This window comes from Marmota marmota, unplaced genomic scaffold (genome assembly GCF_001458135.2).
Source record: "Marmota marmota marmota unplaced genomic scaffold, marMar, whole genome shotgun sequence".
NCBI lineage: Eukaryota > Metazoa > Chordata > Mammalia > Rodentia > Sciuridae > Marmota > Marmota marmota.
Genome location: NW_026000153.1, coordinates 8,924,313 through 8,947,591, shown reverse-complemented (window position 1 = coordinate 8,947,591; position 23,279 = coordinate 8,924,313). Strand labels below are relative to the sequence as shown.

Below are 23,279 nucleotides of genomic sequence, written 5' to 3'. Positions count from 1 at the left end.
GCCGCCACTGCCGCGGCCAGGGCCGGGTTCTCGCATGGCGGCTGCATCTTGACTGAGCTCACCGCCATTCTCATGCCCAGACTGCGGCCGCGGCCCTGGCAGCTTCTCTCAAAAACATCTGCAAAGTGCTCTGCTTTACTTTAAGTCCTTTTGAACGTAACAACCCATCTAGGGCCAACAAAATTGGGCTTGAAGAAGTAACGCCCATAATGTTTTCAAAACTATAAAGAAAGTGAAAGTACAAAAATCCCCGCTCTCTTCCTTTTACAGGGGAGCGTTCCGTTCTATGAATTTCTTGCTCTCTTCCTTTTACAGGGGAGTGTCCCTTTTCTTGCTCTCTCTTTCTTTTCCGAGGAGCGTCCCGCTATTAGCTTGCGGATTCCCACTTTACCTGGGAACTTACCGGTGCATCACCCTGACTGCTGAAAGTTCTGGATCCTGGGTTCGAGGAATATAATTCCCCGTACGGGCCACCAATTGTCGCGACCCCTCGCCGGCAAGGGAAAACACGACACAGGATTCTTCTTTCAGCAGTTTATTCAGGCCTTGATTCAAGTATCATCTTCTAGCGACCCCCCGCCGAGCGCCCAAGCACAGCCTAATAAAGCCTCCCGCATACCAATCCTAAGCTGCCACGTGGATCTTTCTCATAGGGTGGTAAGGGATTGCGCGCCAATTCTCCATAAAAGGAGTTGTTTATCACAGGCCACAGTGGAAGCCGGCGCCATCTTCTAATGGCGGCCACGGTCTAATTAGAACGGCTCACCACACATTCAGACCCCATTGGGAACCAGCTGGACTTGCTGGAACAGCCCTAGGCTGCTGGGCTCTGCCCATATGCAGGGTCTCCTCTACTTCTCTTTTTTTGGGGGGTGGGAAGGATACTGGGGATTGAACTTGACCACTGAACCACATCCCCAGCCCTATTGTATATCATTTAGAGACAGGTCTCACTTAATTGCTTTGTGCCTCGCTTTTGCTGAGGCTGGCTTTGAACTTGCGATCCTCCTGCCCCGGCCTTCCAAGCTGCTAGGATTACAGACATGCACCAACGTCCCCAACCTTTACCTTTCTTTATGCCTGGCTTCTGTGCCCCCAATCACAAACAATGATTCAAAAGCAGAAAAAAATCACCATTGTAAATCTCCCTAACAAAGCAACTCACTTTCTGTGTTCTCATGGCAGCGTAGAAGAAACTGAGAAGAGACACAGGAAGGAGAGAGAAGAGATGCAGAGGAAGCCCATTTGACTCCTGTTGGCCTGTGAGCCTCCTCCTCCCTTAGAGTGTTGTTTGTTTGTTTATTTTAGTTGTTTGATGGACTTTTTTTTTTAATGCACTGCTGGGAATCCAACCCAGTGTCTCACACATGCCAGGCAAGTGCTCTACCACTGAGCCACCATCCCAGCCCCCTTAGGTAGTTTTGTATTCTGCATCTTCCCCATCTCCACATTACCCCAGTTTTCCCAATGATTGCTCCATAGATGTCTGACACTGAGTCCACAGTGAGTCCGGGCTTACTAGTATTGCACTTCAGTATCCAAACCCAGTTCTCTGCTGGTTGTCCCCAATGTTTCATTATTATAAAAATCATCACATCATAGAATTTCATGCCCATAACTTCCCTTTTCTTTGGATTATCTCCTGCAATGCTGGTCAGGCTGAGGATGGGAGTTAGTGTGTTTTAAATGAATTAGTTGCTCTCCTGAGTTGTTGACCATGCTTCTCAAAAGCATCTCTCTTTTAAAGCAATGCAACAAGCATTGGCTTAACATCCAGAAACATCCCTGAGAGAGTCACCAAGTCAGAGTACAGGCTCTGGCTGCAGGCCGGGAAACAGAGTGGTGGAGACCTCAACAATGCCATCACAGGTGGCCAGGTGTCCTGTCCAGTGTCCTCTTCAGCCTGTGCAGCTTGCACATTTCACCTGAATACAACTTAGTTTGGGCGAAGACCTTCCCATCTAAAAATGTATTTGAAGATTACCAGTCCAAATCCTTTACTTATTTTTTTTAAAGACACAGGCCCAGAGAATATTTAATTTTTTTTTAACTTATCTGAGTTCACCCAACAATCTGGAACTGTCTTCTGGCTCCATCTTTTGGGCTGTGTATGCACAGAAATCCCCTTTTAGTAAAGGAGGGGCACATGGCAGTGACTGGCCTGGGAGCCCAAGGGAAGAGGGAGATCACCTTCTTTTTCTTGTCTCTCCTCCCAATTCCTTTCCATGAAGCTGTGAGGACTATTTTTTTTTTTTAAACAGCGCATCTGTCCTGTGGTGAAAGCCCACCTTTGTTTCCCTGTTGCTTACCAAACTCTAAGGTGAATGGTTTATTTGTGATCTGAAACTAAAGAATTTCTTGTGTCCTCAAATGCAAGGCTGAAAGATTATCCCTTATTTTCTGCCCTTTGTGACCAGACAGGTACTATTGAGGCAAGCAAGACCCCATCTGAAAACAAAAATCTGATTCTATCAAGGTGGAGTTGGTGTCAGATCCCAAAAGCGGAGGGCTCGGTCCCACACAACTGCCTCCAATTCAGATGACAATGGAAAATATGGACCTTGTATTTCTTTTTTTTTCTTTTTAAAATATATTTTTTAGCTATACATGGGCACAATATCTTTATTTATTTTTATGTGGTGCTGAGGATCAAACCCAGGGTCTCACACATGCAAGGTGAGTGCTCTACTGCTGAGCCACAACCCCAGCCCAGGACCTCTGTATTTCTGACTAACTGGTTAGAAGCTGTGTGTTTCTATGACCTCTGATATTTGTTCCATAATTTGCTAGAAGGGCTCTGACAAAGGCTGTCTTTGGTCAACTCTTTAGTCAGGCTCCTCTGACTCCTCTCCTTGATGAAGCCTGAGTTTCAGTCTCCCTCTCTATTCACCTTGAATCCAGTTTGTGCAACAGTCCTTGCCTTTTCCACAATGAGGTCTGATAGTCTAGCTAGCATGGATATCATTGTGTAGAACCCTCCTCCCCTGAAATGACAAGATTGCACAAAAATATTGATTTTTTTTTGTACTAGGAATTGAACTCAGGGGCACTTGATCACTGAGCCCTATTTTGTATTTTATTTGGAGACAGGGTCTCAATGAATTGCTTAGCACCCCACTTTTTGCTGACGCTGGCTTTGAACTCGTGATCCTGGTGCCTCAGCCTCCCGAGCTGCTGGGATTACAGGTGTGCGCCATAGTGCCCAGCTATATTGTAAATTATTATATTATGAAGTGATAAATAAAACAGAATAGCTTTATCTTGGTGTGGTATCCCATGCCTATAGCCTCAGCCATTTGGGAGACAGAGATGGGAGGTCTGCTTGAGCCCAGGAGTTTGTGACCAGCCTGAGCATTGTATTGAGATCATATCTCGAAAAAAAAAAAAAAGGCAGAATGACTTTAATTTAATTGACTTAAGGAATAGAAAGTGTCTTGAAATAGTCCCCCATCTGTGCATCCAAAGCTATCATAAAGAAAGCATGAAGCCAGCCTAGAACTGTACAAGTATTTGCATTTATATAATTGGCAAAGGACTAGTATGGATAATATACAAAGAATTTCTACAAATGAGACAGAGTACCCTATAATACAATGGGTAAAAAACTTGAGCAAAGCACTTCACAGAAGGGGAAATGGGAACAACCAATAATCACTTGAAAAAGTGTCCAATTTCTTAGAAATTAAGGAAATACAAATTAAAGCTACAAGGTATTCTTTAATTCCCACCTGAGGCACTGGTGTGGTTAAAGAGCATATTCTATGGGTGCAAGTGCCATTGGTGCTGCCATGTGGCAATCAACTGGGATTACCTTGTGTGATACATGGTCACATGTTCTGCTCTTCTTCCCTTTGAGAGGTTGACTCTTCTTCTTGAACTGGGGCTGGCCTTAGTTTGGCCAATAGAAAGCAGCAGAAGGGACTTCCAAGCTAGGTCAGAAGAAGCCTGCACCTTGTTCTTGGAGCCCAGCCTCCATGCTGTCAGGAAGCCCATGTGTCCCAGAGGGTGTCTCTTTGCTGGTTAGAACCCAAGAGCTGCCACTGGAAGTTGGATCCTCCAGTTTAGTTGAATCTCAGCAGCTGATACTTCTGGGATCAGATGAACCATCCCTGCTAGTCTCTGCCCAAATAGCAGATCCTTGAGAAAAATAAATGACCATTACTGTTTAGAGTGTTTTTCCTCCTTCCTCATTATTGTTTTAAACTTAGTTTTTTTTTTGTTGTTATTTTTATTCATTTATTTTTTAATGGTGCTGGGGATTGAACCCAGAGCCTGTGCATGTGAGGCAAGCACTCTACCAACTGAGCTAAATCCCCAGCCCTGAAGCTTAGTTTTTTTTTAAATTTTATGGTATAATTATGCCATCATTTATATACCATAAAATTAGTTTAAGTGAGTGATTTTTAGTACATTTGAAATGTTGTGCAACCATTACCAGAACTTTGTAACACTTCCATCATCCCATTAAGAGCCTCTGTTAAGCACCAGTTTGGGGAGGCATTGTTATGCAGTGGTAGAGAACAGAAGCCTTACAAAGGTGAAGGTGTGCACTCACTCTGGCTCCGAAATTCCATTGCTAGGTCTGAACCCCAGAGAATCTCTTGCACACATGCTTCAGGAGACGTGCACTAGGACGATCGTAGCAACCTTGCTTGTAATCGCTAACTTGGGAAGGGAGGCAAATAAAATAACAGTTCATGAAAAGCGAGTGTAGAAATACACTGCAAATATGGAGAGTCCTCAGAAAATATGGAATGAAACCACCATCAGCTATCCCACTCCTCGGTCCATACCCAAAGGACTTAAAATCAGCATACTATAGTAACACAGCCACATCAATGTTTATAGTGGCTCAGTTCATAACAGCTAAACTATGGAACCAACCTAGATGCCCTTCAACATTAAGCACTAAGCGACTCAGTGAGTCCCTGTCTAAATAAAATACAAAATAGGGCTGGGGATGTGGCTTAGGGGTTCAGTGCCCCTGAGTTCAATCCCTGGTACTAACAACAACAACAACCACAACAACAACAACAAAACCCTTCTATTGCTATGTATATCTTTTTACAAATAACTTTAATTTGTTCATTTATTTTTTTTATATGGTTCTGAGGATTGAACTCAGTGCCTCACACCTGCAAGGTAAATGCTCTACCACTGAGCCACAACCCCGTGTTCATGTATATCTTAAAAGAAAGAAAAAAAAAGAAAGAAAGAAAAGAAAAAAGGAAAAGAAAAAGAAATACATTGCAGTATATTCATACAATGAAATACTTTTGAGCAGCAAAAATGATGAATAGCTAGACAAAGCAACATGACTTAAAGACTTAAATGAACCAACAAAAGCAAGTCAACAGGTCATATGTACACATACATGAATTGTATATATATGTATACATGTATATATTCAAGATTCAACTTGCATAAAATTTAAAAATCTGAAAAAAATCCCCCTGAACATAATGTTGTGTAGAGGGAAATATGTGATGAAATTTAAGAAAAATAGGGATAAGAGATACCATCTTGAGTTAGATGATGGATTGTTATTACTTCTTACACCCTACACATTGAACATTCTTTTAAAGCTTTTTTTTTTTTTTCCCCAGTGTTGAGGATTAAACCAGGGCCTCATGGGTGCTGGGCAAGAATTCCACTATTGAGCTATATCTCCAGCTCATTGTCAATGGTTAGTATAAAGAATTAAAAATAATCAGGCTGGGGTTGTGGTTCAGAGGTAAAGTGCTCACCTACCATGTGTGAGGCACTGGGTTCAATTGTCAGCACCACATAAAAATAAAATAAAGATAAAAAAAAAAAAACAGTGAAGTACCAGGGAGTAGTGGCCTCTAATCCCAGCAACTCAGGAGGCTGAGCAGGAGACTCCCAAGTTTGAAGCCAACCTGGGCAATTTAGCAACACTCTGTTTCAGAACAAAAATAAAAAGGGCTGGGGCTATAGCTCAGTGGTAGAGTGCTCCTGGAACAAATGTGTATTCAGAGTCGACCACGTATCAGACACAGCACCAGTCTGAGTATGCACAAGTTCACAGTCCTTTCTATAGGCAATGATATCACTCATTTCTGGTCCTCTCCCTACTAGCTACAGGAATGCACACCGTTCTCTTCATAATCTCTCTTTTTCTTGTGGACTTGACCCTTTCTCCTCTGGTATCGTGAAACGTCTCCCTTCTTCCCCAGTTACACATCAGAACTGTCTGTCCATTTATCCAAGGTTTACTAAGTGCTTCCAAGTACCTGGTACTGTATAGGCCTTGTGGATACAACAGTGGATAAAACAGACACAAGCTCTTGTTCACATTCTTGGGGAATAACAATGGACAAATATGAGAGCAAATGCATCTATGACATATGCATCCTGTCCTTAAACCCACTGCAACAGGAAAACTTGTGGCTCAGAGGTTAAGGAGCCAGCAAGTGTGGGTACTGGATACTCCAGTTTTATGGTCCCAACTTGTTAATTATAAGGTTCTGAGCAAATGTAGAGTGAGATTATTGTTGCCAATGAAATGAAAACACAGGCATCTTTTTGTAATTTTCACTTGTCCATTTTCTAGAAAGATGTGCCTGAAAACTAAGCCATATTCCTTCCCTTGATCATACGTACCTAACTCCAGAAATGAATTTTGAACATGTCAGATACATTTTACGTGAACAACTTGAATTTTTTTTAGTTGTAGATAAACACAATACCTTAATTTATTTTCGTGGTGCTGAGGATAGAACCCAGTGACTATATATGTGTGAGGCAAGTGCTCCACCACTGAGCTACAGCCCCAGCCCATTGATTTTAAGTTTTTGCACCTATATAACCATCTGGGCCATGTTATTCAATCAATATAAGCTTAACACTGCAATATATCACAGTTTGAAAGAGGATAAAGCATCTTTTTGTTCCCAAAGAAAATGAATTGATGTTTTTAATATTTATTTTTTAGGTGTAGATGGACACAACACAATGCCTTTATTTTTATGTGGTGCTGAGGATCGAACCCAGGTCCCGCCTGTGCTAGGTGAGTGCTCTACTGCTGAGCCACAATCCCACCCCCTTGATGTTTCTTTACTAAATGTTTTGGCCTGTGAAGTTGGTATAAATTTAATTGCACTTTCCAAAACCTTCTGGCTTACTTGATGGAAGGTATTTCAGAAGCTTGACCCTGGAAAGACAGCCATGTCACTTGACACCATCTTCACACAGACAGGACCCCAAGTCCTTCTCTGGCCTGTTTCTGCCACTAGGGATTTTCCCCTTCTCACTCTGTTTCTTCATACTTTTTTTTTTTTTGGTATCAGGAATTGAACCCAAGGGTGCTTAACCCACTGAGCCATATCCCCAGCCCTATTTTGTATTTTATTTAGAGACAGGGTCTCACTGAGTTGCTTAGCACCTCACAGTTACTGAGGCTGGCTTTGAATTTGCGATCCTCCTGTCTCAGCCTCCCAAGTTGCTGGGATTATAGACGTGCACCACTGCACCTGGTTCCCTTTTTATTTTTTCATACAGGGTCTCTCTGACTTGTTCAGGGCCTTGCTAAGTTGCTGAGGCTGGCTTTGAACTTGCAATCCTCCAGCCTCAGCCTCCTGAGCTGCTGGGATTACAGATGTGCCCCACAACGCCCATCTGTTCCTTCATACTTAAAGTCTCACCAAGCTAATCTCCCAGGGTGGAGTAGGAGGTGGCTCTCTCTTCTTTATGGGACCTTCTGGCTTCAGTATCCACAAAGACTGTTCATTTTCAGTTCTCCTCTGTTCACACCTCACCCCTCACCGGAGGTTCACTCACACTGACCTGCTCCTCTTCTGCATCTCAGACCATAAAGCCCCCATCTGGTGGGGACTGAAAATCAGCTCCTATCTTTATTACCTGTTCTTGAAATCTTACCCTCTTCACTGAAGCAGCTCAAACGCCTCTTCATCAAAGAAGTCTTCTCTGCTTGTCTCAGTAGAAAGGACTGCCATGAAACTTTAGTGGCCCTCCCAACATGCTCATTACTTTCTCTATGTCACAAACTGATGCTGGTTTCCTTCTGGACACAGGCAGTGCCTCACGCATGGGTTTGTGACTGGGTGAGTCTGTACTCATTTCTGCTGGGGCTGCAGAGATGGTGGCCATCATCTCAGGGTCAGCTTGTGAATTAGCAGGTTCCTCTGCCTGTCATGGGGAACATTTGGTTCTGTGCTAGAGCACTTTATGCTATACTTTGGTCGACCATACTCTGGCTTCCTGGAGAGCAGCCTTTGGTGAGCTAAGGCGCAGCTCCCATGAACGACATTGTCCATGTGGAAAATCCGTTTTGCATTCTCCATGAATGACACTAGACACTTTGAAACAGCCTGCCCTTTCAGGGAGAGCAGTCCCAGGATTAGTTCAACAATTTAAAAGGACCCAAAAGACATGCTCCAACTAGAAGAGTGGTGACAAGCCCCCAAAAGAAAATTCTAAGGATAATAAACCTCAGATGTTCAAAATAATTAACTGCACTGAAACTTTGAGTCTCAAAGTGAGGAATCTGTCACCAGTGGAAAACCACACCTTAAAGATTATTATATACAAAAGATTTAAAAATTCCAGTCCTGTTGGCCTTGTGATAAAGTGGTGACACACACAAAAATACTCAATTCATCTTTGTCTTGAAACTCCACCTGGGACTTTCCATCCGCAGGCATTTTGTGAGAGTGAATGACGTATTGGGGGCACAGAGGCTTTGGTTTCTAAATGGATAATCTTGCACAAAGAACCAATTCAGGACACAGTAGCCAGGGACAGTGTAACTGAACCTGTCCTGAAGCTTCTAGGAAGCGCTTGCTCCATGACTGTTTTCTAGGGCAGGTGGAAAGGCTACTGGTGCATTCTCGGCTGTCCTGCTTCTGACTTAAGCTCTCCCCAGAGCAAGTACAAGTTCTTCTGTTATCAGGAAAAAAATAATCGGTGGATTGGATTGCATATAAATGAGAATCCTGGTGTTACTTGCAGATGGACTTTTTGCACACACACATACAACCTAGTCCCTGCTTGTAAAATACACAATGGATAAAGTGAGTTTTCTCCCAGTCTGAACGCATCAGCACCGTGGCGGTGCTGTGCATCTTGGGCACTCTGCTCTATCAGAGTGACTGAAGCAGATGCTCAAGTGTCCTCCTGGCCCTGGGACCCCACAGCCACAATCACCTCACAAGGACTTTTCATGACCACCACCCGGCTCTCCTGAGCTAACCTCCCGTGAAATCAGAGGCAATGTTCTCACAGTAGCTGGTTTTTGACCAAAGGCTGTGCCCCAGTTTTTGTTCTTGGGCTTATCGTGTTGGAGGCACATGTGATCTAAAGTGAGAGGGAAGCTGCGAAACTGGGCCAGCGAGGCAGGGCCAAGGGTGGCGGCTGAGTTCAGAGGTGAGGCAGGTGGAGGCGGCAGGCCCAGCTCCTGGATGAGCTTTCTAAAATGCCACTTGCCCCCGGGGAAATATCCTCGTGTCCCTGTTACCCTTAGACCAAGTTCACGCTCTTTCACAGGCTGTTGGGGCTCTCCTCGCTCTGACTGGCCTTGTCTTCTGGCCTCATCTCTTCCCTGACCCTCCTTGCTGCCCTGGTTCCAGCCACACCAAAGAACACTGGGTTTCCAAGCCACGCTGCTTCCAAGCCTTCCCCGGCTATTCTCAGCCCTGGGGCCCTTCACATCTCTTGACTTCCCAACTCACCCCTAAAGCTCTCAGCCTGAGGAAGAGGTACGCATTTGTTGGCCCCCGTGGTGTGCTGACTCAACACCCTGGTTCACAACCCAGCACATTCTACCCTCTGCTGACTGCCCACCTTGGACCAGCAAGCTCCACGAGGGTCAGGATCTGTGCATGTGCCATGTAGTGTGTGTGGTATACAGTAGGCACTCACATACTGCACAAGGAAGGCAGGCTTAAAATAGTGTGAGGAACTCAGGTTAGTCTAATGAGTGACTTCCAGTGCAAATAAATAGCCAAAGACTGTGAATCTTGGATCTCTGTGGGGGGGATGGGGTCAGGGGATGAGGGGTGAGGTGGTGTCAATGTCTCTGGGGCAGGGTTAAAGGTCCTTCAGGTTTGTGGTTCTCCAGGACAATTGTGTAAACACTGGACATTTATGTGATTGTTTGTTTTGTGGGGACCCAAACAGGTAACTCTTCCCCTCAGATCAGGCAATGCTCTGCTCAGGCCCTGTAACAAAATGAGAAGAATATGGACAAATTAAATGAGTAAAACCTTAGTTAATATTAAAAAAAATTTTTTATGGGTACAATATCTTTATTTATTTTTATGTGGTGCTGGGTATTGAACCTAGTACCTTACATGGCAAGACAAGTGCTCTACCACTGAGCTACAGCCCCAGCCCCCTTAGTTAATATTTTAAAAAATATTTGTTTAGTAGTCAATGGACCTATATTTTATTTATATGTGGTGCTGAGAATCAAACCCAGTGCCTCACATGCTAGGCAAATGCTCTACCTCTGAGCCACAACCCCATTCCAGAATATTTAATTACTACTATAAGCTTTTTTTTTTTTTGTGTCCTGGGAATTGAACCCAGGGCTTTGTGCATGCGAGGCAAGCCAATATTCTCATAATCTTGAGGTAAAGAATTGCTTTTTTTTTTTTGCGGGGGTGGGTGGGGGAAGGGGGTTCCTGGGGATTGAACTCAGGGAGACTTGACCACTGAGCCACATCCCCAGCCCTATTTTGTATTTTACTGAGAGACAGTTGCTTAGTGCCTTGCTTTTGCTGAGGCCGACTTTGAACTTGTGATCCTCCTGCCTCAACCTCCCAAGCTGTTGGGATTACAGGGGTGCATCACTGTGCCTGGCCTGGGTTTTTTGAATAAGATTAAAAAAATTCCTAAACTTAAGTAAATAAATTTGACTACATTAAGAAACCTATCCACCAGAAGATGTCACTATTGAAGATAAGTCACAGAATGAGTCTCTAGCAACACACATAAATTGATAGACAGTATCCAGAAAACACACATTTCACACATGCACACTTTCATACTTGAGTGTGCTAATTGTTTTGGTTTGTCATCTCCAAAATGCAACTGCAACTCAATCCCCAATGTAGTAGCATTAAGAGGTATGGCCTTGGGGCTGGGGTTGTAGCTCAGCAGTAGAGCGCTCATCTAGCACGTGTGAGGCCCTGGGTTCGATCCTTAGCACCACATGAAAACAAATTAAAAAAAATAAAGATATTGTGTCCAGTTATAACTAAAGAATAAATATTTAAAAAAAGAGGTGTGGCCTTTAGGTGACTGGATTAGGTGCCCTTATGAAAGGACTTGACAGGCGTTTAGTCCCTTTTTCACTCCTCTTGTCCCTTGTGCCATGGTAGGACAGAGGATGCAGAAACAAGGTGTCATCTTGTAAGAGGAAACCAGTTTTTTCCAGAAGTTGAACCTGCCAGTGCCTTGATTGGCAAAACCTACAACGTGTGTGTGTGTGTGTATGTGTGTAAACTCATGCATATGAGAAATAGAAAATCTAATAGAAAAATGGATAGATGACTTCAAGAGGCATTTTGCAAAAGTGGAAATCTAAATGGATGAAAGTTTCCAACCTTAGTAGTACTCATGAAAATGCAAGTTAAAACCTACAATGGAATACCCACCAGAAGGGCAAAAACGTACAGGTCTGATGATACCAAGTGATAGAAACAATATGGAACAACGGGAATTCTCATACCCTGCTGGGTGGAAATGGTAGCACTACTTTTTAAAAATCAAGTTGGCATTAACTGAAGTTGAAGATGTGCATCTTTGCAGAGGTGCGGTTCCCCTCCTACAGTTATACCCTGGAGAAATGGGCACAGGCACAGAGGGACACGCACACATGAGCATGGTCAGAGCAGTCCTGCTTTCACATCAGCCCCAACCTCAAGCAGCTCAAGTCTGCCTACAGCTGACTGGACATCCGGTGGCAGAACTATAAATTGGAACAGAATTAGAAAGTGATAAGAGAATCATCTCAAAACCCAAAATTCAACAGAAAATGATGCAAATGGTATGATTCCAAGTGTAAAGTTTAGAACTAGGCAAAAGCAGACCGTGTTCTTTGGAACAAACATAGGAATCATTACCATATAAGTCAGAATGCTAAATGAATGATTTGGAGGAAGAAGGAATAATTTAGACAGCTGGTGGGCTTTTTAGGTGCTGGTAATATCTTCCTTAACTGAATTATGCTTGCATGAATTTCTGCTTTGTATTTATTGTACTGTATGTATATTTCATGCTTTTCTATGTGTATTTCATGCTTAAGTTGTCCTACTGATTGTAAATCTCTAAGACAGGGAAGCATTTTATTTAGTGCTCAATAAATGCCGAATCCACGATTCACAGTAGTCGGAAAGACTAATGAAGGAGGTAGGCTGGAGCTGGTCTTTGACTAACGTGTATAAAGGGTTCTCTCCATAATGCTTCACCAACTAGAAGGGTGGAAAAGCAACCACAGTGGTGATAGCCAAGGCTTCTGTTGGCCAGGGGGCTCGTGAAGTCAGGGCATCAGTGCTGAAGAAGCTATTAAGTTCAGGGTCCCACACTAGGCACTCAGGATTCAGTGTGCCTAGTATGGGCCTTTTCATTTAGCAGCAAAGTTGCTTTGGGGCCAGCAAGCAGTTTCTAACTCTCCATTATGGAAATTCCCAAACACATTAAAAAGCAGAGTAATCTAATGGGCCCCTCACTCAACTTTAGCCATGACCAACATTTCATCAAGTGGCTTTTGTCATTTTTCTATGGTTCCAGTCCACATTTATGTGTTCCAGGAGTGCAGCCCAGTTCACTGAAGGATAAAACATACATTGAAAAATATTAGAGAGCTAATTTTTTTGACAGTACTGATAATTGAACACAGGGGTTCTTTACCACTGAGATATCCCCAGCCTGTTTTGATACAGGGTTTCAAGTTGGCAAAGTTGGCCTCAAACTTGAGATCCTCCTGCCTTAGCCTCCTGAGTTGCTGGTATTACAGGCATGTACCACCAAGCCCAGGGAGTTCTAATTTGTGTGTCATATTGGGATACCCAAAGGCCGGTGTTCATAGGATCAAGAACAAAGATCACATCCACTGATCTGCTGCCCCACTTGATCTATCCAACTCTGTGATCATGCAGAGTGTGTCTGCATGCACCAGATGAGGATTTGCTGATGGTTTAGTTGGACAGGTCACTTCTACCACAGTGTGCTTCCCCGACCCTGCAAGATTATCTCAAGCCATAAAGTCCTTCATGAAGTGTTTCTTGGAAAGAAGTGGTTCCAAAATCATGCTCCTTTCAAATGCTATCAGATTCAGTTACTGCAAAAGGTAGCTCTTCCCTGGGTAGTGATGGGGACCCTGTCTGAGTAGGTAATCAGATAGGGAAGGATGCCAGTAGGGCCAAGCTCTACTACCCTCGAGTCCTTCCATCAACTCCAGGGCTCTCATGGTCCATGTCAAAGAACACTGGTGGCTTCGACTTAACCCTGTACCATCACTCAGAGAAGCACACTTTCTCAGCTGCAAGGACCTTTGCTGCTTCTATGCACATCACAAAGCCCCAGTTTGTAGAAGAGTTGTAAGGGCTCCACAGTACATGGACATATATATGAGAATGTACTAGAGTTCTTAGGGAAATGTTGAGGGCTATTTTGAAGCTTAGCAGTCCAGGTGTAAAAGTGGGCTGCCTCAGGATAGCATCCCACTCCTCTGGGGCTGTCAGTCATGTGACATGTCATTATCACATGAACGACCTCTTTGGTACTTTGTGTAGTACTGAACAGTCAGTGTTCCACAGAAGCCATGGGGAGGTCACCAACTTGAAAGCTGAGGCGCTCCCTCCTGTGAGCAATGTCAGAATGAGGCATTAAATGAGCAATGAGTCCTTTGGTTCATCTGTGTGCTGGTTAGTAAATGAAGCTGGCACTGCATCCTACCGGAGGCACACCAGGAATGAGAGGGCCACAGGCAGGGCGTGTCTAGGAGGACAGGTCAAGTACCACTGTATGCAAGACAAACAGGATAATTTTATTCTCATTTTTTTTCTTAAAATATACAATAGAAGTTTTACAATTCAATATGATTAGACTTGATTTATAATTTTAATACTTTTTTTTAAAAAAAAAACAGTGACAACAGAAACAAAGAACAAGTACAAATTATAAATCTAGAGCAAGGAGAAACTATCTTTCTGATCAAAACATGTAGCACAGCTAAACTTCCTTAGAAAACTTTTTAAACTTTTCTAAGCTAAACATTCTTAGAAACTGTTTGTGGAAAGCCTTTCATCTCAAATATCTAAACTATTTTTATAATCACTAAGTGCCTTTACTAACTCATTGATCAAATGCTTCCTAAATTTAGGAACCAATGACCAAATGAAACATATAAGTCTTGATCTTATTTTCCAGCTATAAAATATTAATATTTTAAGAAAAAAACCAAAATAGTTTCTAAGCACAGAAGCTTTCTGAAAACTTCAATGACCTTTTCTGGCTCAGTACCTGACTGAAATGTTCAAATGTTTATATTGCACACGAAAAAATTTGAGCAGCATACTACATGTGTGTGAGAAGCTGATGAAAAATAAGATTGGAAAAACCCCCTAAACTGTATTACATTTACATGATTTAAATATATAGTCTCTATATCTTTAATTAGTATAAGTAAAAAGGTAAACTTCTGAACAGCACAGAAATACAAACATATTTAGAGTTTTACAAAATATATCCAACCCCTTAGACATGCACAATCTCTTTGGAGTTGCCACAGAAGGGAGCTAGTTTCTTCTCAATAATGAAAGCAAGAAGTTATGTGTACAAAGTCATTCATATGAAAAGAACAAAGATGCACATTCCTTTTATTTGTCTTTGACAAATATTTATGGAATGTTGGAAATTATGGAAGAACAATTCCAATGTTATGAAGCCTGAAGACTGGAATGAGAAAACTCCGAGTGGCACATTACATGCTGCATGGGATGACAATCACCTTGAGTGACCAGGGCAGTGTTCTCTGTCATGTTTAAAGGGTACCAAAGGATGGGTGGAAGTCATGAATGCCATGCCATCTCTGACCAAAGACTCAGAGCATGCCATTTCAAGAGTCCAAAGGAATGCCCAATAGGGTTACAGTTCACAGGCCACTTTTGGCTCCTCTCCACACTGGAGAGGCAGCAGACATTTTTCTGTGGTTAAGGATTGGGACACTGGCCCTTACAGCACTAAGAGCTCTCAAACTTACCACCAGCACTGGTGAGAAGAGGACCACTGGCTAAATTCCACAAAACTTTTCTCCACAGAACATATTAACAAAACTTGCCTGCTAGGAAGATTATGCCATAGTTTCATTTAGAAATTTGTTACTAGCAGATTAAATTGTAACTTCTAAAAAAATTCTTATAACCGTTAGCAGATTAAATACTGCTCTCAAAATACTTTCATTCAGATTCTAAGTGTCTGTTCCTCAGTCATGCAACCACATCTCACTTCTCTTTCTTCCTCATTTGCTTTCTCCTTGGTTTTCCAAAGGAAATTAATCTAAACAACATTAAATGACTATTAGTATAGAACTTGGAAAGCAGGATATGGTTGAGGAAGTGAGGTCATATCTCTGGTTTGCTGCCAAAGATAAGTGCTGCAATATATAAAAGTGAAAGTAGATAAGAATTCTTTAGGGCTTGGGAGCTAGTGAATCACTAAAGGATTTGGGGATACACTATTCATACTGGTCACGTGAGCCAAACACATACACAAAATCATTCTAAGCTTTTGCAACATGCAACTTTTTCTATTCATCTAGCCCACAGTGTTAGATCTTCCTGTCTTACCTATGCTGTTGTTATTGTAGTGCCTAGGGTTTTCCCCAAACAGTACTTTAAGTCACATGGACAGCAGTGAAACCACCTCCCGCTAGATACAGCCTGTGTGCTTGCACACCTGAGAACAGCTGGCTGACTCTAGCTCCTCAGGCCTAGTTACAAACACTCAGTTCTTAAACATAAAAGACTTGGTATTCACTGGAGAAAGTATAGCCACCAACAGATACGCCTTTTATTAGTGTGATGTCAAAAGATGGTCCCAGTGGCCTCTCATGTCTCACAGAATCAGTGTCTGGAGGGGGGCTAGCCACTTAGCTGGAGTCTGGAATGCAATTAGGTGGGCTACCAGGACAGGGGCCAGGCTTCCTGCCCTCAATATGCTGAGAACTTGGGGATCCTCCAGAGAATATAATGACCTATGAGCCTTGAAAACTCCAGTATCTCCTAGAACCTAAAGGAAAGTGTGGGTATGGTCTTCTGACCATTTTTGATAAAAATTCTATTTTCTGAGATATTTGTTAAGTGATCACTTAAGAGTCAGACCCTTAACATGCAACATTAATTGAATGTCCAATTAAAATATACATTCAATTGAGGAACAGGTGATACTAAAGCAAAGTTAAACTTCATGTAACTATTTTTACTTTAGTGGTTTCCAAAACATGGGTTGGACTGCTTTTGGATGGGAGATGGAAGTTTACCCCCATCATACAAACCTGGCACAAACTAAAGGAGGAACCAGTATCTTGCTGGCTGACCCTTCACAAGGCTCTCAGCTCCTGGCATGTGACCTGGCAGTTGAGAAGTACAACTGAACATGAATATACCATCATGTTCCAACTAATGATGTGGCCTTGAAATGAGATGAGATCTTAGAAGGAATTCTTTATAGTCTCAGTACAACAGTGACTAAAGTACCTTTTAAGGTTTTGTTTGGTATTATTCTCTTATCTTCAAATATTTCCTGAGGTTAATTTTTCTGGCTAACATGAAATAATGAAGTTCTCACATTAAGTCCCTCAATTTATCATTATTGAATTCTCAAGTTTTTTTTGGGGGGTGGGGTGGGGAGGGGAAGGGGTATAGGTATTGAACCCAGGGATGCTTTACCATTGAGCCACATCCCCAGTCTTTTTTATTTTTGAGACAGGGTCTTGCTAAGTTGCTCAGGCCAGCCTCTAACTTGCGATTCTTCTGCCTCAGCCTCCCAAGTCACTGTGATTATAGGTGTGTGCCACTGCACCTGGCTGAATTCTTGAGTTGTTATGTTCCAACATACATATGCTTTCAGATTTATAAGACTTGAGTAGCACAAACTGGTAAATTTAGGGATATTTAGATTATGCCTCCATGTTCATTTTCCATGCCTTAGGAGGATTTACTTTATAAACAAACATTTCAAAAGGGATAAATCAAATATAATCAGTGTCCTTAATTAGATCCCATATTTCCCCAATACTTCCCATATCATATGTAGACTATACTTACAATGAATTTCCAAGTGTCCTTTGCTACTGAGAAGGCAATCTGTTCCCCATAAGCCCTCCCTGAGAACATCATTCAAGTTCCCGTGCAAAACAAATAAACTGAGCAGGCAAACACCTGAGCGCTAGCTGTGTACAGATAGTCAGCATGCAGCACACGCATGCTCGTGGCAACCTAAAATCAGACATCCTTATGAAATAGTGACTGAGGGCATGGCTGTAGTTTTTTTTTCCCTTGCCTCTTGCTTTTGTAAGTTGAGATTTCTATTTAATATTTATGACTCATTTTATTTTTTTCTTAAAAACACTTTTAGAAGGGGGCAGGGACTGACTACAAGAGGACTGTCAAGGAACTGGGAAGGCCAAGTGCCTTGAAAAGCTTTATGAAGAAGAACATCGGGTTGGGGAATGCAGCTCAGTGGTGGAGCACTCACCCAGCAGGTGTGAGGCCCAATGTTCCATCTCCAGCAGTGCCAACATAAAACAACAGAAAACAAAACAAAATAAAACCCCACCCCAAAACAAAACAAAGCTAAGAGAAAAAAACCTGTCTAGGTCTGTCAATGGAAAACTATTCAAAAGAAGAAATAGAAGGCACAAACTTTGGATTAAAAAAATAATAATAAAGGCAGTAACTTGACTAGGGTTGACAGAAGCCACACACTGGTCTTGGAGAGCACTGTCCCACACACATTCATGTCAAACTGCTCCAACACCACGGTCACCGTCACTGTGTTAGTTCTCTGCATACTCTCTGGCTCGGTTAGGAAGAGGACGGGAACACAGTGACACTCCTGGCTGCTTCAAAGCAAGTTTGTCAGGAAGGAACAAATTAAAAAACCCGAAAAAGACACCCTAAACCTCAGAACTTCCCCTTCTTGACATTCACAGTTCTGGGAAGAAATGATTTGATAAATGTGTTTTGTGGGTAGAAAAAACAAACCAAAAATCATCCTCTAACTCAGGAAAACAAAGGCTGGACTGTGTGGCCTCTCAACTTTATAAACACATTTTAGGGTTAACTTTAGAGAAATTAAAATAATAGTATAACTTAATTTTAGCAAATATAAATTATAATGGCCATCTATATATTCAAATAGCAAAATAGAACAAAATATACATAAGTAAAAACTTTTCTAAAGTAAACAAATGTACATCTCAGAATTCATTAAATGTTCATTGTGTGTTCACTGTGTTTTAATCAGGCTCAGAATGAAATAAAATGAAATAAAAGTAGTCAATTTAAACCCGAACCTGGAGTCAATTTAAACCCCAAGCCCATTCCTGCCATGGATGTGATTTCATCTTTTTAGCATCCAGTGATCTTCATTTAGAAAAAGTGCAACTGTCCATGTAAACAGTTCTACATCTCAGTCCCCAGCTGTGGACCCAGGGCCAGTGAAGGAGAGGTTGGGAGCAGCAGATGGACAGGAGCACTTAACACCTAAAAGAGCCATGCAGCCTCTGCTACCAGCCTCAGGGCTTCCCATCGGGGGGCTCAGGGAGACTCTGGGGGACAGATGTGGTGAAGGTAGAAAGCCATGAAGACATAGCTGTCCTTGCACTGGAAAAAGCTCCTCCAACTGACTGACCTGGGCGGAATGACAAGGATAAACAAGGAAAAATGTCAGCGAGAGAACAATGCTCATTAATAAAGTTAACTCACTGGACGCCAATATGTTATAATTAGGAAAATAACCATTTACATTTCTGGTTTCAAAACAATCCCTCTCCGTAAGGGAATATCTTATAGGAAACTGGATGATTTTTTTGGTGTATAGGAGTCCACTCTTGCATTTGAAAGATGGACAGGGGCACTTAACACCTAAAAGAGCCATGCAGCCTCTGCTACCAGCCTGTTTATCAACCTGTTTAATGCAGTATTAATATCAACACTGGCTGTGCATCAGAATTATTTGGAGAGCCTAAAAATACCTTAAATATTGAGTTGATTTTGATAATAACCTAATCAGGATAGAGTGGTTAGGCTGTCTTAGGGAAATTTGCTTTTTATAAGTTAACACTGTGTTACATTCACCAACTATAGAGCTCTATCTACCTGAAAAGTTGATACTAACATGAAATTATTTAAGTTGAATCACATTCTGAGAAAGGGGAATGTAGAAGAGAACTGGCCTTTGAATGAATGAATTTATTAATTGGTACTGGGATTAAGCCCTGGGGTACTTAACCACTGAGCCATATTATCAGCCCTTTTTGGTAATTTATTTAGATACAGGGTCTTGCCGAGTTATTTTGGGCCTTGCTAAGTTGCTGAGGCTGGCTTTGAATTCGTGATCCTCCTGCCTCAGCCTTTCAAGCCACTAAGATTACAGGTGTGCACCGCCATGCTTGGCTTGGACTTAGAATTATTAGCAGTGGCATCACTAAAAATCAAGTACAATAGCTGAGTGTGGTGGCACACGTCTGTAATCCCAGCAATTCAGCAGGCTGAGGAAGGAGGATCATAAATTCAAGGTCAGCCTATCAAGATCCTGTCTTAAAAATAGAAAAGAACTGGGGATGTAGCTCAGTGGTAGAGCATTGCCTAGAATGCATGAAGAACCTGGGTTTAATCCCCAGTACCACAAAAACAAAACAAAACAAAGTGAACCTGTAGTACAGCTATAAGTCCTGTGTTTGTCTTTTTTTATTTTTAGTTGTAGTTGGACATGACAACTTTATTTTATTTATTTATGTTTTGATGTGGTGCTGATAATCAAACCCAAGGCCTTGCTAGGCAAGTGCTCTACCACCAAGCCACAACCCCAGCCCCTGTGTTTATCTTTTAAAATGAGCCCGTGGAGTTCTTTCACTGTCCTTCTAGGGATATAGGATGTCGGAACTATAAGGATCTCAACATGGAGCTTTTGATCTGTTTAGTAAGGGTCAGTTAACCTTTCTCGGGAACTAAGAAATGAGAGATGCTCTACTGGTATGACAAAGCAAATGAGGCAAAACATAATTGGCAAGTCAGAGATAACTGAGTTCCTTTTACTATTACAATACTTCTAAGTTTGAAATTAAAAAAGGTTAAAAGTATAAAAAAGGAATGAGAAATAACTTTAGAATAGTTACGGAACAATCTTCAAAATATTTTAAGTGCCAGGGCACAGCGGCACACACCCGTAATCTCAGCTACTTGACAAGCTAAAGCAAGATGATCACAAGTTCAAGCATAACTTGGGCAATTTAGTGAGATCCTATCTCAAAATAAAGGGGCTGGGGATGTACCTCATTGGCAAAGCACCGCTTAGCATGCATGAGGCCCTAGATTAGATTCCCAGGACTCCCCCCCACCCAATTTTTTCTTCTTATTTTTTTCTTGAATTTAATTTTTATCAAGATAAGGTTTGGTCATGTGACTTGAGTTGGTCTCAAATTCCTGGATTAAGTGATCCTTCCATATAACTGGGACTATAGGTATGTGCCAATGTACCTGTCTATCAACATTTTTTTAAAAGCTTACCAGGACAGTAAGGGTGAATCACTGACCTGAGGCCCTGGTCATGAATTATACTTTGATCTCAGTCAACATATAATTTTTTTTTTTTAAGTGAAAAAAGCTAGGTGCAGAATTACATACTTAGTATGCTATGATCTATCTGGCTTTGGTATCTGGGTCAATAACAGCCTTAGTTCAATGCACTATTTTCTGAAACATTTTGTGTAAAGTTAGTATTACTTCTTCCCTATACTTTTTGATAGAATTCAATGTGAAGCCATATAGGTCAAGATTAAATTTAAAACCTGTGGCAAAGTTTTAAATTTTGAGTTCAATTTTTCTACTAGACATATAAAGTTATTCAGATTTTCTGTTTTTTATTGCATCAGTTTTGATAATTTGAGTCTTTCAAAGAATTTGTATACTTCATCTATGTTGTCAAATTTGTTGACATAGAAATATTCACAATGTTCCTTTATTTCTAATTTCTGTAAGATCTATAGTGATGTACCATTCTTCATTCTAATATTGGTTATTTGTGTCTTCTCCTTCTCTTTCTCTTTTTTTGGTACTGGGAATTGAACTCAGGGGTGCTCTACCACTGAGCCACATCCCCAGCCCTTTTTATTTTTTATTTTGAGATAGGGTCTTGCTAAGTAGCTAAGGGCCTTGATAAGTGACTGAGGTTGACCTTGAACTTGCAATTTTCCTGCCTCAGCCTCCCAAGTTGCTGGGATTATATGCCACTGTGCCTGGCATTTCTTCTTCTTTTTATCAATCTATAAAGGTTTTATTAAATGTTTTTGATCTATTTTTTTCTTTTTTTTTGGTACCAGAGATTGAACCCAGGGGTGCTTAACCACCGAGCCACATCCCCAGCCCATTAAGTATTTTATTTAGAGACAGGGTCTCACTGAGTTGCTTAGGGCTTTGCTAAGCTGCTGAGGCTGGCTTTGAACTCAAAATCCTCCTGCCTCAGCCTCCCGAGCCACTGGGATTACAGGCATGTGCCACCATGCCCAGCAATATCGTTGATCTTTAGCAACAACAAAAAAATTCAACCTTTAGTTTCATTAATTTTCTTTGTCATGTGATACTACATCAGAAGATAGCAGCTCCTAATGTCCATTTTATTTTGAGTCTCTGCTATTTATAAAGAACTGTGGGCATCTCAGGGAATGGTGCAAAAAACTCTGGTGAAGTTTCGACCCTGGTGGCAGAATAGTGATCTCATTAGAAAATTTTGTCACTACCTATCAGATGTGTGAAATTAATGAATCCTATATTATCTGGTGTGATAAGAACTTTTTAAATATGTAAGATGAAAATTTGAAAACCCCTTTTGTATTATCGTAATATGTAGTTCTCAAAAACTTTATGTTTTTATCAATTACATATTGAGGGCAGAAAATAGAAATGTACAACTCCAATCTGTTCCTGGTTAAAGGCATGCCTTACCAACAGCTTTTCCTGTTTGTACAACATTCCGGCTAGTTGTGACCATGACGTTTCCAATTTTTTTGCCACGTTCACTATTCTGAACAGAACTGAGTAAAAGAGAGAAGTGTTAAGTACAATTTAAAAAAATCTCACACATGCACACATACATTCATCACTCTATAACCATACCAAGTTAGAATTATTAAGAAGCTAAAATTATTCATTATTTGTTATAAAATCTATTAACCATTTAAGTGCAAATTTTCAGAATATACTGAAAGATTTAGATGAAACAACAACAACAAAAAAGGTGAAGACATAAGGATGTGTAGTTAAATCTCCTAGATAGATGTGGTTTGCCAAAGGTACTTCACCAAAATAAGAATGGCAAATCCTATTATTAGGATTAACCTCCCTCTCTATCATGGAACAAAAGTATTTTTACTTTGAAATATACACACTGCCAAGCTAGACAGTGTTATGCATATATTTGGTTACTATTTAAAGCACAGTTTATCAAGCAGAAAAACAAAATTCCTAATTAACAATGAAACACATGGCATAAATTCATACAAAAGAATTTTCCCCATATTTTTTTGGGTACTCACTGAGAGAATCTTAACTTCATGTCTGATACTGAGTACTGGCCTTGAAATGGATGGCTGTAAAACAAAGAGTTACCACACACACGAAAATTAGTAAACTTCTCAGGGGTGACATAACTGGGTCATAGCTTTCTATTAACACTATGAGATCCCAAAGAGATTACTCAAACCCTCTTGAGTTTTAGTTTCCTCCCTTGTTAAATGGGTGGTGTGTGTGTGTGTGTGTGTGTGTGTGTACGCGTGCTTGGGAGAATGGGCAGTTATATTAGTGTACTCTGATATTCTGAATTATTTGGTCTGGGTTAGGCTCAAGCATCAACATTTATTTTTTTTCTTTAATTTAATTTTATCAAGATAGGGTTGGTCATGTTGTTCGGGTAGGTCTCAAATTCCAAGATTAAGTGATCCCATAGAGCTGTGCCTGCCCACCAACATTTTTTAAAAGCTCACCAGGACAGTAAAGGTGAGTCACTGACTTGAG

General features: G+C 41.4%; 1 protein-coding gene across 6 annotated transcripts in view; it reads right to left on the bottom strand.

The window, feature by feature from the left end:
- Positions 1-9,922: 9,922 nt before the first annotated feature.
- Avl9 (AVL9 cell migration associated) overlaps positions 9,923-23,279 on the bottom strand; it is a 57,091-nt gene continuing 43,734 nt past the window's right edge. For 5 of the 6 annotated variants that reach the window (XM_048786449.1, XM_048786446.1, XM_048786447.1 and 2 more), the window contains 3 exons: positions 22,802-22,855; positions 22,212-22,300; positions 14,012-18,900 (listed from right to left, as the gene is read on the bottom strand). In XM_048786449.1, the coding sequence (XP_048642406.1) occupies positions 18,785-18,900; positions 22,212-22,300; positions 22,802-22,855 (259 nt within the window). In that variant the 3' untranslated portion in view covers positions 14,012-18,784. Of the gene's footprint in view, positions 10,200-14,011; positions 18,901-22,211; positions 22,301-22,801; positions 22,856-23,279 lie in introns of those variants that run through there. The other variant, XM_015490206.2, reaches the window with a different exon arrangement.